General features: G+C 39.8%; 1 protein-coding gene across 2 annotated transcripts; it reads left to right on the top strand.

Moving 5' to 3' along the window:
* The first annotated feature begins 1,042 nt into the window (after positions 1 to 1,042).
* cep152 (centrosomal protein 152) lies at positions 1,043 to 16,044 on the top strand. Of its 2 annotated transcripts, none has more exons than XM_051952521.1 (27): positions 1,043 to 1,119; positions 1,742 to 1,856; positions 3,803 to 3,912; positions 4,039 to 4,099; positions 4,194 to 4,478; positions 4,949 to 5,108; positions 5,855 to 5,995; positions 6,512 to 6,651; positions 6,985 to 7,185; positions 7,322 to 7,469; positions 7,607 to 7,698; positions 7,817 to 7,980; positions 8,138 to 8,339; positions 8,624 to 8,728; positions 8,820 to 8,950; positions 9,067 to 9,195; positions 9,281 to 9,581; positions 9,669 to 9,929; positions 10,190 to 10,321; positions 10,416 to 11,069; positions 11,517 to 11,592; positions 11,722 to 11,889; positions 11,976 to 12,060; positions 12,555 to 12,634; positions 12,755 to 12,911; positions 12,999 to 13,102; positions 13,881 to 16,044. In XM_051952521.1, the coding sequence occupies exons 2-27, from the start codon at positions 1,770 to 1,772 to the stop codon at positions 14,681 to 14,683; spliced, it is 4,977 nt and encodes a 1,658-aa protein (XP_051808481.1). In that variant the 5' UTR covers positions 1,043 to 1,119; positions 1,742 to 1,769; the 3' UTR covers positions 14,684 to 16,044. The 2 variants fall into 2 exon arrangements, with proteins under 2 accessions (XP_051808481.1, XP_022048596.2); XM_022192904.2 differs by lacking the exon at positions 1,043 to 1,119 and adding an exon at positions 1,127 to 1,574.
* Positions 16,045 to 16,407: the final 363 nt, after the last annotated feature.

The following is a 16,407-nucleotide window of genomic DNA, read 5'->3' as shown; positions in this document are numbered from 1 at the left end:
GTTTGTGCTTTACTACAGAACGTTGCCACCACAAGATGGAGACATAAGATTATATATTTTCAGACACCTCAGAATTTCTCATTTATAAATCACCAATGTGTTGTATCTTAGACAAATGTGATAACTACTGCATCAGTGTCCCTGAGTTTCACGAGAAAACCAAAAATGGTGTATTAGATATCTCTCTGACCGTCTCACTAGATGCCCACATGCTGCTTCTCTAATTGCTTTTAGAGTCTGTTTTATCCAGTAATCTTTGTTTGTGGCCTGTTTCTATTTTTTGTATGAGAAACACACAGAATTTCACTTTTTAAAAAATGACATAGTCAAACTTGGGAATTTAATATGTATTTCTGTAAATCCCGTGGTCAAAACTTCTTACAAAAGCAATGTGTAGTCAGGTTACTGATCAGATGTCAATTAGCTTTTAACAGCTCCAAGAAATAGTGATTTTACATCCTATACTTTTCATGTGGTTTCATTTCAGTAAATTTATACATTATTTATTACCTCCCCTTATGAAAGAATAGAGGGGGGAAAACAATTCAATGGATTGGTGATCTGAACTTATTTTTTCTTATTAACTGTCTCAATAATCATCTGACAACCCCACACAGATTTATTTAATGTACTGTACATAAAGCTGTATACAAAGTAGTTCAAACCAGCTTCCCCTGTAGTAACTACAACATGTTGTCTACACACTGATGCTTTACTGTTTATACTCCAATTATATATAATATCAACAAGTGGAACTAAATCAGTGCATTAATAATTCAACAAAAAATTGCTGCTAATATTTTTATTTAAATATGGTCTTTATGCAGGACTTTTAATTGTAGTGGAGTCATTTTACACTGCTTTTCTTGGAATTAGGTAAAGGATCTGAGTACTTCTTCATCTGCTGTTCACATCGCTAATAATTTTCTTTTAGACTTGAGAATCTGCTCAGGATTATTTCCAGTAAACACAACTACAATACCCACAATTCTCTGTACGCTGTTACTATAGAGACGTGTTTAGCTAACTTCTTAGTTCCGGGGTTTGTAAAAAACAACGGTAATGAAATAGCTTCTAGCATGTATGTTTCGTTACGGAGACTGTATTTTTATCTGCCAGGTGTGTGTTAGTGACATGTTGTCGGTTGTGTTGATACTTGTCTCTGTTTACGGTCAGTTTGTGAAAGTTTTCTTCCACAAATATCCACAGTGGTTTCGCGCTGCAAGTACGCGCGACTTTTCAAAGTGGGCGAGTCTGCTTAAAGAGGACGTTCAGCCGGTTAGCAACAGTTAGCTTAGAGCTTTACGAAGTTCACCACAAGTAAAATGTACACTTGCGTTAAGCTCTTTGTTAGCAGACGAGCTTTCTGTTCGGATGTATTCGGCACAGGTTTTTAAAGCATGACGAGCACCTCTTTTTGAACGTGGCCGGGGTCAACACTAGCTAGCTGGTGTCCCTGCTCTGTAATATAAATGGCAACGTGGCTAGCAATGAAAGCTAATACGCACCACCATTACTCAAATAAAGGAATAAACGGCTCAGCGAAGGTCACTTCTGTCATATTTTGCCAGTAGGTAAGCAGTAAGTATGTTTTACTGGATGATATCAATGCGCTGGTGACCGACTGTTTTAGCTAACTTGTGTGTTTAGCGACTGTGAGCTAACGTTTAACATTAATCATAGCATCTGTTGCCTTTTTGTGACAGCACCCCATTAAATTTGCTGTACCTCTTTCCCCTAGCTCTGTCTACACCAGCAGGCTGTGCATCATGTCTATTGACTTTGACAGTGCTGCTCTTCAAACCCAGCATGATGAAGAGGAATACGACCAAGAGGACTACGCAAGAGAGCAAGAGGTGCAACACATACAGCTACGAATGTTATTCAGATGTTATCCCAAAAAAACTGTTGGGAGAACATTTGTGTTGCAGTTACATTAGTTTTCAGTTGTTTGCCTGTTGTGTGCCATTGTTATGTTGTTAAATGAGGTTTGTCTCTTGACTGTATGTGTTGCTGAACATCCTCTTTTCAACACATACCACAAGAATATGTTCAGAACATGCTAAAACTACAGAGATAAATAAAATATGTGGTCTGTGCACCTCCAAAGGCATTACTAGTCACAATTTATATCACCATCACTCTGGCTGTGTATGTCATTTTTTTTATATGCGCACACACACACATAAAATATGGCTAAAGGCATAGTAAAGTGATAAGCAAGTGCGTGTTTGTACCAGTGGGTTTCTAAAAGCTTTTTAAACTGAGGCACTGACTGATCTGTTCTGACTGTAAAGGAGAGCTTGTTCAAGAGCATTCAGGCTATAACAGTGAAAATATGGTTTTACAGTACACCTGGATTCTCGGACTTTAAACAGCAGCTGATTCTCTTATCTTAGGGGTCTGGGTGTAGAAAAAGGGAGTTAAAAGTTCTGACATGTAGCCCAGCCGGACCATGACCAGATTTAAAATTAAACTGTGCTGCTCATTTTAAGGACTTAAAATTTGTCATGGGTTTTTTTTCGTGTTTGGAGATTGTGGTGTTGTTGAAGCTGTGACGTGCACATTGTTTGAATTTCACAATCACTGCCAGCTTCACAGCTACACATGCATGTTGTGTTATTGCTCACACCTACAATCTGTTCCTCCACAAGCCTGAGCTATTATTGGTTAAAGGAAAATGAGTCCTTCCAGGTGTGTCACACTGAAACTCGTTCTGCCCTGTGGCTTCCCTCCTTTCTCTCTGTAGGCTGCTTTGCTTCTGTGTTTCACCTCACTTGTGCAGAGTGAGGATGAAGGAACAGATAGGCTTCAAAACTTAACAGAATAGGATCTCTAATTAATTTTTTTTCCTTTGGCGTAGCCTACTTATTATACACAAGCTGCTCACATGGAGAATGTTTGCCTCCAATAACTGGAATGTTTCTGCTCCAGTTAACCTTGCTATATGTTTTGTTTAAACAATGGAGTTCTTTGGGAGCAAAATACAGCAATACCACAGGGAGCCGACAACATGCCACGCACATTTTGGATGTTTCATTCAGAAGGTCTTCTCTGCAGATAGAATAGACTAGGAGGTTATCTTGTGGCTTCGCAGCTGAAGCAGAAGAGTGTCTTCAGTCTTTCTTAATGTGTCAGTGGGATAATATGGGTCCTTTGGTTGTGGACACAGTGGACGATCTGAGGAATATTCAGCGGTCCTTGTGGGAAGTAAGTCCAGCTGGCTTTGCTTGTTTTATCACACATGGCTGGTTGCAAAGCAAGCCTGGTCAGTCTGTTACTGACATAGAGGAGAATTTGTTGTTTTTGTGGCATTAAGAGCTAACATGTTTTAACTAGACCTTGCTGTTTGCCAGTGTCAAATAGAACTATATTTTAAACTGCGGTGATTTGTGATAAATGTAAATGAATAAGATCCTTACATCTGAGAATTCTTCTCCAGGGAATGTTTGGAATTGTTTCTTCAAAAATTACTGACATGATTAGTCAGTTACACTTGCATATATTAACTTTTAAAAATAACAAAATGAAAATGTTTTTATCAGCTAAACTGACCTATATTCTACTCAAAACAATTTGTTTGGTTTAACCTGTTATAAGTATTGTGTGATTAATTTTAATGTAGCAGCTTTTCTTAAAATTTATTTTTTTTGGATTACTTTTTAGCAGACTTCTACAGATATACCCCCTAACAGGCTGTCATTTATTGCCTCTGTGTTTTTTTTCTCCCCGTCTGTGTTACTTTATAACTCGGTTGCGCAGCAACGTTGATGACTCATTTCCATGTGCTATTTCTCTGCAGCTGCACAAACTGCTCACAGACCTGCCTGATGACATGCTGGAGGACAGCAGAGACTCCTCCTCCCCCGAGTTGGAGTGCTCTACCTGTAGCAATAAAAACACTGGCAACAGGTACCACACGCTGTTGACTCAGTCTAATCCCAGCAGTAATCTCAGTTTTGGAGAACTGTTTTTGAGACAAGCAAATTTGCGTTGACTGCAATGTAACAGTCATACATTTTTGTCTTCTTTATACAGCCCACAGGCCAAGTGGACTCAGCAATGGTCTGATCATCCAGGGCCCACCTCTCATGCACAGGTAGAGTGTTTGTTTGTGTTGATAATGCACATTTCTCTTTATGTGGTTCTTAAAGAAAAAGAAAAATATTCTTATTCTTAACGTCTGTGTGAAGAACTATGATCAAGGCTCTCACAATGAGTACGCTTATGAGGATGGAGCTGTTCACATGAATGGACATCAAATTCAACCTCCGAGGGAACATCTGCCTCACATCTGGAACCAGGATCATCAGTTTGCACAAGGAGATTATACGTGCACAAGCATGGGCACAGAAAAATCTACAGAGACTTGTGATTTTTCTGCTGAATTTGAATCTAAATCATACCCTCAAAACACCAACAACCATGTGGAATACAATGGAGAAGGAGGATACATGGACCAGCAAAGCCATTTTCAAGTGAGTGGATTATTTCATCATCACAAACTACCAAATAACTCCAGGGTCCAAGGGATTGTTTCAAGATTAGAAATTTTACATTATTTGATAGTCTGTTCTAGTGATGGCTATTCTTGCCCTTTAAAGACATTCTCTAAATAAGCACAATGTCTAGCACAACTACTTTAAGTTATTATGGCCATAGCAATTTGAATAAAGAAAAATGAAGATATAAGTGAACCTCTAACCCTTGAAAATCCAATTCTCCACATTTTATCATTTATATATTTCAATTCTAAATGAACCAGACTAAGTCCTTTTACTTGCAGTTAATGATATATGCCTTTTTCTTAAATGTGTATTTCCATTTTTATTTGTTATTTGGCAGTCTGGATTGTGTGTATTGTGTTTTATTGTGTGTCAGAGAAAGATACAGTAGTTGAATTGTTTAGTGCTTTCAAATATTCTGTGTTTTGTGTTTTGATCTTCAGACTTTAAAGTCAGGAGCAGATGACAGAGCAGTAAATCAGTACAAGGCCAGCTACAATCCTCATCATCCTGCTCATCAGCCAAAGATGTTTAACGCACAGGCCGCTCAGCAAGAAAGGCAATTTGACCACCTGCAAAGAGAATTCCTTGACTCAACACAACGTGAGTCTTACAGTACTGATTTAGCTGATGGATTAATAGTACAGGAGTACAGTGACATACCCGTCACAATATTATGACGCTCCAAAAATGATAATGTTACCTGCATCGTTAATCTAGGAAATCTCTGAACTGGCAGAGTAAAATCTGATTTTAAAATGTAGTTTTATTGTTTACAACAGCTGCAGTCAAAGTGTGGCTGAGCAATACACTGAGGGCTCAACTCTTCATTTTCAGTGGTATCTCCAAAAATACAGTGTCTTGACTGGATAAGGTTGACAAGATGGGATGAGTCTAATATTGTGTGGTGTAAATTCCAGATATCATTAACCATACCCGTGTTTATAGTATTTTTTCAGATTATTAAATTTTTAGTTTCCTACTGAGATAAATAACTTGAACTCTTGTGCGGTAATTTGATGGGAAACATTATGTTATCAAGTGTTTTATTTCATAAGTGTAGTATTAGCCAAAGTATTTTATTTTATTTTTTTATCGATTTATAATATATTTCTGTCATAAAGACATCTAATCAGCCATTGTGGATTCTCCTGTCCATCCAGAATGTAAAGACATGTAGGTATCTAAGGATTACATCATATTACCAGCAGGTGCTATCCAAAAGTGCTATTGTATAAACTACACCTGTTCAAGTGATGCTGCTAAAAATTAAAAATATCCTCACACTGTTTAAATAAGGGGGAAGTGATGATGATGGTGTGTTGAATAAAGACAAATCTGGGTTTCAGAAAATGCTGACAGGGAGCAGCTCGCCCAGCTGCAGATTCTGAACAAAGCTCAACAGAGACAAATTGAAGACTTGGAGCGAAAACTGGAGGATTCTCGGCGTAATTTGAGATATCTTGAACATCAGTTTGCAATTGTGAAAGGTATGTTTCACACACGTTTTACTTTTAAAATTAGGTGTGTCATTGTCTTCCTGTGCATAAACCTTTGTAGATTAATATAATACTCCTTTTGTCATAGCTTAAGGATTAAAATGTAATGTTGTTGCATTTTTTGCATATATTGAAACATGAAATTGAAATTGTGGAAATTAAATAAGTCCCTTGAATCTGAAATTAGCACCTGACTCAAAGCCTTTAAGGGGGAGAAGGAGAGTCTTTGAGAGTAGTGTTTCACTTTGTCTGATCTTTGTTTTGTACTAATGCTTTCTAGATATCTTATATATTTGTGGGTATACTTTTTTGTTTAGGCAAATACACCATTTAAAGCCAATGAATAAAATAGGATGGTTTTCACTCAGTTACATGTCTGCCCTCTTGTGTCTGTCAAGAGTGTTTGTGCTATTTATGGAAACAGAAAGTCCTGCCCTGGCTTGTTTCCTTTCTGGATGTGCTGCTTGTGGAAATATAATGTTTTTTTTTTTTTTAAATGATCAATAGATGAAAAGGATGGCCTAGCTGTAAGTCTAAAGGAATCAAGTCGATTGATTGAAGAGGCCAAGGAGAGAGAAGTTCAAATGCAAAACAAGCTGAGGACAATGGAGGAGCAAGTACAGATTCTCAATGAGCGAGACCAAGAGGTGAGTCCTGTGCTGACACACTTCAGTGCTTTCTGTCTTCTAAATTATTTAAAGCTAAACACAAACCCGTCTGCAATACATGACATAATCTATAATTAACAAACAAACTTATTAAAAAAGTGTTTTTTGTTTTTGTAGCATTATGTATTTATTTCATTCGAAAGCAGTGGTAGTTTTACAAAGTTAAAAATCTGACATGAAAAACATGCAGACAAATGTATGCAAAGCAATGCTGTTTCTGTTGCTTCATGTTTGCCGTTTACCTTCATTGGCACCTTTGGATAGGAATGTTTATGTTTTTTAGAGTATACAGTAGTTTTTGTTTGTTTGCAGAACATGAAGAAACAGAGAGTGGCAGATGCTGCAGTGGACAGCATGAAGCAGCAGATGTTGGAGCTCTGTCGCTCTGACACCCTGTCCAGAGCACGAGAGCAGCACGACAGAGACCTTGTCATCATCAAGGAGCAGCATGAGGCTGCACTGTTGGCCTTACAGCAGAAGCTAGATTCTACCTCCCAGGCTTTGAATGAACAGGTCTGCAGTTTTATTGTCGCAAGCTGCAGCACCTAATGCTTTTGAAATGTGGCAAGTGTAGCGATAATAGTATGTGTCAGTCGGCTGCAGACATCGTCATCACCTATATTGTTTCTGCTGTTGTTGCTACTTCTAGATTGATGTTGGTCAGAGGTTACGAGAGCATGTGAGACAGTTGGAGCGCCAAAGAGAAGAAGAGCAACTGGAGAGAGCCAGAGTTGTCAACGCCCTCACTCAGCGTCTGGAGGAGAGTCAGCAGCAGTGTGCCAAGCTGCTGCAGACAAGTGAGCAAAGTTGTCTGCACTTGCACTGAGACTACATTTTTGGAAATCACAGAAAACTATTAAGCAACCTATTTGCACCTGAAGGCAAATATTCTTACATCTAATTTACTTTCATCTCTTGTGCTTATTTTCTTCAGATTCAGTGCAAGAGATGAGTCAAATGCAGATCAAACTACAACAGGCTCAGTCCGCGAAGGCACTGAGTGAAAACATGAACAAGGTTTTACAGGTTTGCACTCAGATTTTTCTGCCCCAGAACAGAAATACTCTCAAAATGTTATTGCTGAAGAAGAGACTGCTTAAATGTAGGAACTTAAACTTTAAATCTTTTTATTTTTATCCCAAAGGAAGATATGGCTGATCTGAAGGAGCAGATAACACTGTATGAATCCGCTGTGAAACATGGTGTTATCACATTAGAGCTTAGCAGTGACTGGGAGAACCAGCTGTCTGAATCCTGTGTGGATCTAGGATTGAAGAAAACAAACAGGAAAAATGGCACACTTCACAGGTACACTATAACTATAGAGCAGTCATTGTGATCAGTTACATGTCTCTGAATCTGCATCCTTGATTTTTCACCATTAGTGCTAGCACACACTGTCAAACTTTGTCATCTAGCTCCATTTGTAACCGTTGGAATTACGTTTTTCCCCTTCATTTCTCAGCACTGCTCTGGCTCACCTGTCAGACGCCAAGCTGCCAAAGGATGAGGCGTTAAGGCTGCTGCGTGTTGAGATGCAGCGCTGCCTGGGTGGTTTAAAGGGGAAGCGACAGAAGATCAGTCAGCTGCAGGAGGAGCTCCAGCGCTGTCAGTGTCGAGCAAACGAGCTACAGACTGAGTTAGACGAAGCCAAGCTCAGCATTTCGGTGAGGACTCGCCCTGATAGCTGTTATTCAGGTTTAAGTTGAAATTACTAATTTGGTTTCTTGATGATAGAAACAAAAAAGGAAAAATCATCAAATTGTTCAATTGAGAGAATAAATCTGAATCTGAATAGATTAAAAGCCCCGCTGTACAAATATGCTGGCATAAGGCATCTATGTTAAAACATAAAAAACAATAAAGATCTAAAAATTAGATAAAAATGGCGCTTAAATGGTTGTGATGCAGATCACGAGCTTAAAATTGTATTTTTACTTCACATCTCCAGGCCAGAGAAACCAGCCAGATGACACATTTGGACATAACTGGAGACTCTCACAAAGAGTTGATGAGATTACAGAAGGACAAACAACACTTGCAGGAACAACTGGAGGTAGGTTGTAGTTTATATTCAGATTTAAATATGTTCTTAGTTTTTTATTTCCAGTAAATCATGAACAATTGTTGTTCTGTTTCAACTCTAGTTGCTAGAAAAGAGAAACCAGGAGCTGCAACAGAAGGAGGAAAAGCTGAAGTCTGCTAATTCTGAGCTGTGCACCAAAATGAGGGAGATGATCCAGGACATGGACCAAGAAAAACAGGAAACTGCAGAGAGGTAGGATACTGAGAGGAGATATAGATGACATGTAGCCTTTTTGCCTACCTTATTCAGAGTTGTTGGTATATTTATGCATTTGTGTGTATATTTGTTGTATTTGTTTTTTTTTTTAGATCTGAGAGGATTAATCAGCAGTATAGGGATGACGTGGTGAACCGGGTCAGAACAGAGCTCATGTTGGAACACGATGGTCAGGTTGAACAGCTGACTGCACAGCACCAGCAGCAGCTTCAACACTTACAGTGAGTCTTCTGCACTTAATGTGGAAAATGTTAGTCATCTGGAAGCCTTTACAGGTCATACAAACTCCCTTTACTACCTTCACAGATCCCAGCTGTCTGAAGCCAATGACAAGGTGTTGGCTGTTCAAGAATGTTACATATCTGTCTGCAAGGAGAAGGACTTGCTTGAAGAAAGGATTCGCAACACAGAGAAGGAGGAGGCTGAGATCAGAGAGGAGAGTGGTACAGCTGTGGAAAAGCTTCGAACTGAACTTGAGGCTCAGCATCAGGCCTCCATAAAGCAGCTCAAAGCTCTCTGGTCCAAAGAGAAGGAGGCTGAGATCCAGGAGCAAGTGAAATGTCATGTAGCCTCAAGCGAGGCTATGTGGAAGGAAGAACTGCAAAAGGTACAACCTCTGGGAAAGACTGTCCAGCTCACTTATCTTACTAACAGTGAGGTCATGCTCAACTGGTCTTTTTTTCTCTACTTTCAGATGGAGAAGACATGGGTCCAGAGGCTTGAGGAGGCCAGCAGAGAGAAACACAGAGAGACTGCGGAGGCGATCTGTCAGGCAAATGAGATTGAGGCCAGCAGTCCTACAATTACTGCTGAGGAGCTGGACTTCAGGCTCAGTGCCCAGAAAGAGCAGCTGCAACTGGAAGCTGACAAAGTCCGATGGAAAGCTGTGGAGGAAGCCAGGAAACAAACCCAGAGAGAGTTACAAGAGAAGCACCTGGAGGACATGGCCAAGCAGGTCAGTGGGCTTTTTATACTGCATATGCTACTTAGCAAATGAGCTTCACTCTACAAGACTGCACCAGTTAGAAATATGTCTCGTACTAAAGCCTCTACACTTGCTAAATCTATTGTCTGCCCATTTATATTCACTCTATTATGTTTTGATATTTTTTCTTTCCACATTCTTTCACAGCTCGATAATGATTCTTTGAATATATGGCACCATTATTTGAAATGGTCAAACTTAGTAGTGAACATAAATATGTGTTTCTTCAGGTTGAAGGTGCAGTAACCAGGGCCTATAATCGCTGGATTGAAGATCTGATTTCATTACCTGAATACCAAACCTCTCTCCAAACAGAGAAACAAAAATGGGAAAAACTACAAGAAAAGCAAACACAACAGCGGGTATGAGAGGGTTTTATTTTTGTGATTACAAAGGTGTCACTTCTGTCAGCTGGGCTCGCTTTTCTGACCATGTATCTTTATTCAAACATTTCAGGTGTCCCAGGCCCTGAGGGAGGCCGAGGAGCATTGGCACAAGAAGCACAAGAACCAGCTGGAGGAGCACTGCTCTGGAGCTCAGAGGGTGGAGGAGCTTCAAGAGGAGCTGGCAGCTCTCCAGAGCCAGCTGGAGCAAATGACCAGAGAGCAAGCTGCCTTGTTGAAAGCAGAGCTGGCCGGAGCCAGAGCAGCCTGGAACAGAGACAAGCAGCAGGAGATCTCCATCATCCAGGTCCGCAGTGAGCAGGTGTACCAAACCAAGCTGCAAGAGCAGAGCAAAAAGCTGGAGCAGACTTTGCAGCAAACCAGAGAGGATGCTGACCTTCAGAAGAAGGAAATGCTGCTGCAGATGGAGGCCAAGCTTCATGAGACTGTGAGGGCTCGAGAGGAGGAGTGGAGACGCAAGCATGAGGAGAAGGATCTGATCCAGAGACAGCAAATGAGAGACGAGTTACTAGCAGAGCTTCAGACTGGACTGGCTGAGGTCCAGACTCAGCTTCTCAGAGATCCCAAAACAGATCAGCAGGGCACTGAAGACACCAGGAGGACCAGCGGGGCGACATCAGATGCTGCAACAACACAAATCATCCAGACTTCATGCAGAGACATGATCAGCAGAGCAGTTTCCCAGGCTAAGAAGGAGTGGAAGAAAGTGAGTTACATGGTCTATTTAGGATTAGGAGGGTTCATGTAGCTCTGTTCATTGATTAACTTAGAGATGGAAAAGGAAAACATGATACGAGAGACAAAGGTTCACAAAGCAGAGAAGGGGAGTGCAGCGCAAAAGAGTGAAGAAACAAAAGGAAAAGGAGAGGTTGTTCCGAGCTACTGAGTTTTTGTTAATTTAATGCTTCAACTTCAAGTCTTCATTATGCAAAAAACTGACGACGACCTTGGAGGTTAAAACATGGTAATAATAAAAACTAATTAGCAGCTTGCAAATGTCAGTGTACACACAGCCTCCCATTTTCTGATAACACAAGTACTGTTAAATGTAGCACTTGGTTATGATTTGTTTTAACTTGTTTGCCTTTTTTCTGACACAGTCAAACAGTGTTGAATTGTTTTTGCCTTTAAAGTTTCATTTATGCTTCCACAGACAAGTGAAGAGAGGCTGAACTCTGTGTTAAAAGAAACTCAGGAACGGCACGAGAGAGAACTCAACAAAATCCAAAGTATGCAGTGCACTCGTCTCTTCATTAAATAAGCCACTGTTAATACATTCTACTTATATCAATATGATATACGCTATTAATTTTCTGCTAATCACCAGTTTACAACATATCATTGTCTATTATTGTCAGGCTCTTTGCCCCAGAGGAAGGATCAGCAGCGTTGTAGGAAAGAGTGTGCAGAGACTGTGAGTAAGCTGCAGAAGAAGAACCAGGAGCTCCAGAAACATTTAGAGAAAGCCTGCCGTCAGCTCCAACACAGCATTCGAGAGCACAAAACAGCCATGCAGCATCTCAAAGGTATATTTATGTTCTACATGTCAAATTTTTCTCTTGACAGCTGACATTGTATCTGTGCTAATGGGATAAACCTCTGTTTATTGTAGATGAACATGAAAGCAACTTAAAAAGGGTGAAGGAAGAACATCTGCAGCAATTAGACGAAGTGAAGAAAACCAAAGAATCCTCAGGGTTTGTGTATTTTATTACCATTTCTTTAAAGCACAATGAAATGAAATATTGTTGTAACTGTTGCATTACTGCGTGTCCGCTATGTCTAAAAGATCTGCTTGATTAACTAATGAAAATGCTAAACTCCCTTTTATTTGATTGAACTGAACCACATGACAAGCTTTTTCCATTTTATACAATTTTTCAGTCTGCCTCCATCGTTGCTAGCAGGGCTTTTAATAAAAATGTGTAATAATACTTAACAAACCAGTAATAAATGAAGTCCTTCAAGGCCTTAAGCCCTTAACTGCTTAATTAAGATACAGAACAGCATTGGTAGTCTTACTATGTTTCTATTAATATTTATTTGATTGTGACTGAGTTTGCTCTTTATTTACATACTGAATCAAGATAAGGAAAACTGAGAGTCAAAAGAATAGGAAAACTAAAAATGCTAATTGACTAAAAATAGCACATATAATTACAAACCTTATTGTTGATTGCTTTTGTTACAGAAATTCTGATCAACAAAATCTTCAGCATGGCCTGGAGGAGATGAAGCAGCAGTATCTGATGACTGTGGAAAAGATCAGAGGTTGGTGTTAGAGCTGAAATGTCAAGTTGTGTCTACATTAACTCTTTCTTCTGACCTTACCAAGTCACCTCCTCTTGTGTGTACCTGGGGAACAAACACATTGTCGTTGTTTTTTGTCAGGAGACATGCTGCGTTACCTTCAGGAGAGCCGGGAGCGTGCAGCAGAGATGATCCGCATGGAGGTGCAGAGGGAGAGGCAGGATACTGCCAGAAAGATGCGCCGCTATTATCTGACCTGTCTGCAGGAGTTGCTGGAAGACGGAGGAAAGACTGCAGGGCAAGAGGCCATAATTGTCCTAAACTTGTTTGCTTGCTTCATCATTGCTCCTCAGGCTAATTGTATTGATCTTCCTGTCTTCTGCAGTGCCGAAAAGAAAATAATGAATGCTGCAAGCAAGCTGGCGGCCATGGCTAAAGTGCTGGAGACACCTATCAAAAGTAAATCCGGGAAGAACTACAGCTTACCAAGTGAGTGTTATTGTACAGAACTGCTGTGCATAGATATTAAAAGTTTTTAATTATATTGCTGAAGTTATTTTAATAAAGCGTATTGCGAACCTTTAATGAGTAACTCATCTGTTGTCATCTTAAATATGTTGAAAATTAATCTGAAAATGTAACTCATTGCAAAGTCTGTAAAGTTTATTGGGCAAAACAGTTATTTGTCTTCTTTCTGCTGCCTTTCATTCTAGTTTGGAGACTGTATTCACATAAAACGTTTTTTATTTTACAAATGAATGAAATAAAGAATAAATGAAATGAACAATTACAGATTAAACAGAGGTACATAATTGCTAATATGTAGTGCAGACAACTAGCTCAGTAGTGAGAAGTAGTTGATTAATTATCTTTTTCTTATACCTACACTACCAATCAAAAGTTTGGGATCACTTAGAAATGTCCTTATTTTTGAAAGAAAAGCTTTTTTATCAATGAATATAACATTAAATTAATCAAAAATCCAGTCTAGACATTACTAATGTGGTAAATGACTATTCTAGCTGGAAATGGCTGATTTTTAATGGAATATCTCCATAGGGGTACAGAGGAACATTTCCAGCAACCATCACTCCTGTGTTCTAATGCTACATTGTGTTAGCTAATTGATGATTAGAAAACATTTGTGCAGTTATGTTAGCACATGAATAAAGGTGTGAGTATTCATGGAAAACATGAAATTGCCTGGGTGACTATGGTTTTTATTCTCAATATTAAGGTATTTTTAATGTGTGTTTTGCATTGGCAGGTTGCTCAGCGGCTTTGTCCACCGCTGGCTGCCCTCCAGGGAAAAATGCAGCTTTCAGTAAGACCCCGTCAAACCTAACCGAGCCGCTTGACGTCCGGCCAGAGGAGAGATCCCTCAGAGAAAATACTTTTGCTGATTCAGAGCACAAACCAGCCGCTGCAGTGAGAACTAAACTTTTGAGCCACCGGGACATGAGTGCATCTGGAAAGGAGGAGGCCTCAGTGGATGCAGGGATGAAGCCTCAAACCGCTCACACAAACCTCCACTCTCACAAACCAGCTCCTCAGATAGCTGCTTCTTCCCGTGTCGATTTAGTCAATGTGTCTGTTAGGAGTAAAAGGAGGGAGCTGTACCTACAGGGAGGAGAATCCAGCAAACCAGAGAGCCGGCTGGAGTCGCAGCGACAAAGCAAACCTTTCCTCATCCAGGAGGCTCCGGTCAGAGATGAGAAACAGACAGACTGGAGCATGACCAGTAGTGACTCGGACTTCCACGTCCCCAGGTTGTCCTACTCAGGAAGGAAAGTTGAACCAGTGAAGCCCTTTACTCTGTCTGCAGCATCTGTGAGAGAGTTTGGTGGCCTCACCCCGGACGCTTCCGACATGACTGTTTATAATGAGATCACCAAGAAGACACCTCACACCGAGACGTTTGCCCAGGCTAAGATGAGCACTCGCAGAGAGCCTACTCCTGGCTCTGAATGTGAGAAGCAGCAGGGAGTTTGTTCCAGACCTCTGTTCTCTGAGTTGAGACAGTGCCGACAGGACAGCGGCTTTGACAGCCCGTTTTACCAACAGAAGTGACAAAGGAAGAGCAGGTATGAAGGTGAAGTACAGAGACGAGCATGGAGCAGTTAAATTACCACATAGTGCCTTGAATAAAGTGTCTCATGTTTACTCAATATAAACTCTGTCCCGTCATAGTTGCTTGCAGTGTTCAGGAATAGTTTAACATACTTGGAATTACAGTTATTTACTTTCTTGTGGTGCGTTAAATTAGAAGATGGGGACGATTGATGCCACTCTCGTGTGCGCTTGTTGTCTGAAGCTACAGTCAGCACCTTGTTAGATTAGGCCCCGTCCAGCTGTAACAAACTCTGCATTCCAGCATTATTTAAACTCGCAAATGAACACGTTGTGTCTTGTTCAATTTGCACAGAGCCAACGTGCAAAAATGACAAATCACCTGCAGGAGAAAGCAGTTATGATGGACTTCACCATCAACCCCCCCAAAAAAGATTTAAGACGAGACCAAAGGAAGATCACCAGCAGGAAAATGATAAGAACTGAGATCTTTTTTTAACTAGTTTTGTCAGTTTTTCAAGCATATTAGACATTTTTGTTTACAAATCAGTCAGAAATTACAGGGAAATGCATGTATTTCCTGTTAAATAAGATTACACACAGTCAAAGCTCTAAATGTGTGCTGAGGGATCATGTTACTATTAGGTGTAGTTTCCCTCCCAGAAGCCTATTAGGAGCAAAGATAAGCTCCCCCTCTACAGCGTTTGTGCTAAACTAAGCTGCTGGCTGTAGCTTCATAATTACTAAACAGATATGAGAGGGGTGTTGATGTTTTTATTGAATCCATCAAAAGGAAGTGAAGAAGCTTATTTCCCTAAAATGTCCAACTATGGCAGAGTTTATTCCAGTGTAGAAGGAAAATGCTCGTTGGATTTCATAGATCTGATTTGGTAAAAACAAGGGTGCATTGGCTTTTAGAAAACCTGCCGCTGTATGGAAAACTTTTGCACTGAGCAGGAACTTAATAATTACAGCGCTCCGTTAGGACTTTGTATTCAACCCACCTTTGCCCTGACAAGTTTACTAGCCTGAATTAAGTTGGTACTTGCTGTTCCTTCTGTATTTTTATCCGTGTTCATTGGTGCTACATCTGTGATAAGTGCAGTTTGAGGAGGTGTTGAGTGGATATGACACCTCATAAACCTTCCCCATCAGCTCCCAATATAAAGGTTCAGAGTTCCTATCACTGTGCCCCACTTTCCGCCTCTGACATCGGGAGGATTTCACATTCCAGTGTGTTTGTGTTTTTATATTTTAAAATATTTTATATAAACGTAATAAGATATGCTGTGCATAGATATTAAATGTTTTTTTATATATTGCTTGAAGTTAGTTTAATAAATCTTTTTGCAAACCTTAAATGAATAACTCATCTATTGTTGTCTTAAACATGTTTGAAAATTAATTTTCAGAAAGTAGCTCATTTCAAAGAGGTTAGTCAGTAATGTGTAACGGCCAAAACAGTCACTTTTCTACTACAATTACAGATTAAACTGAGATGCATATTTGGTACTCTCTGGTGCAGACATCTAGCTCAGTAGTTGAGAAAACAGAGAAGTAGTTGATTAATTATCTTTTTCTTACACCGACACTACCCTTCAAAAGTTTAGGGTCATTTAAAAATGTCCTTTTTTTTTTGAAAGAAAAGCTTCTTTTTTTTTTCAATGAAGATAACATGAAATTAATCAGAAATACAGTCTAGACATTGTTAATGTGGTCAATGA

The sequence above is a fragment of the Acanthochromis polyacanthus genome, chromosome 8 (assembly GCF_021347895.1).
Source record: "Acanthochromis polyacanthus isolate Apoly-LR-REF ecotype Palm Island chromosome 8, KAUST_Apoly_ChrSc, whole genome shotgun sequence".
Classification (NCBI taxonomy): Eukaryota; Metazoa; Chordata; class Actinopteri; family Pomacentridae; genus Acanthochromis; species Acanthochromis polyacanthus.
Note: the sequence above shows the minus strand (reverse complement) of the source record. Positions and strands in the feature narration are given on the sequence as shown.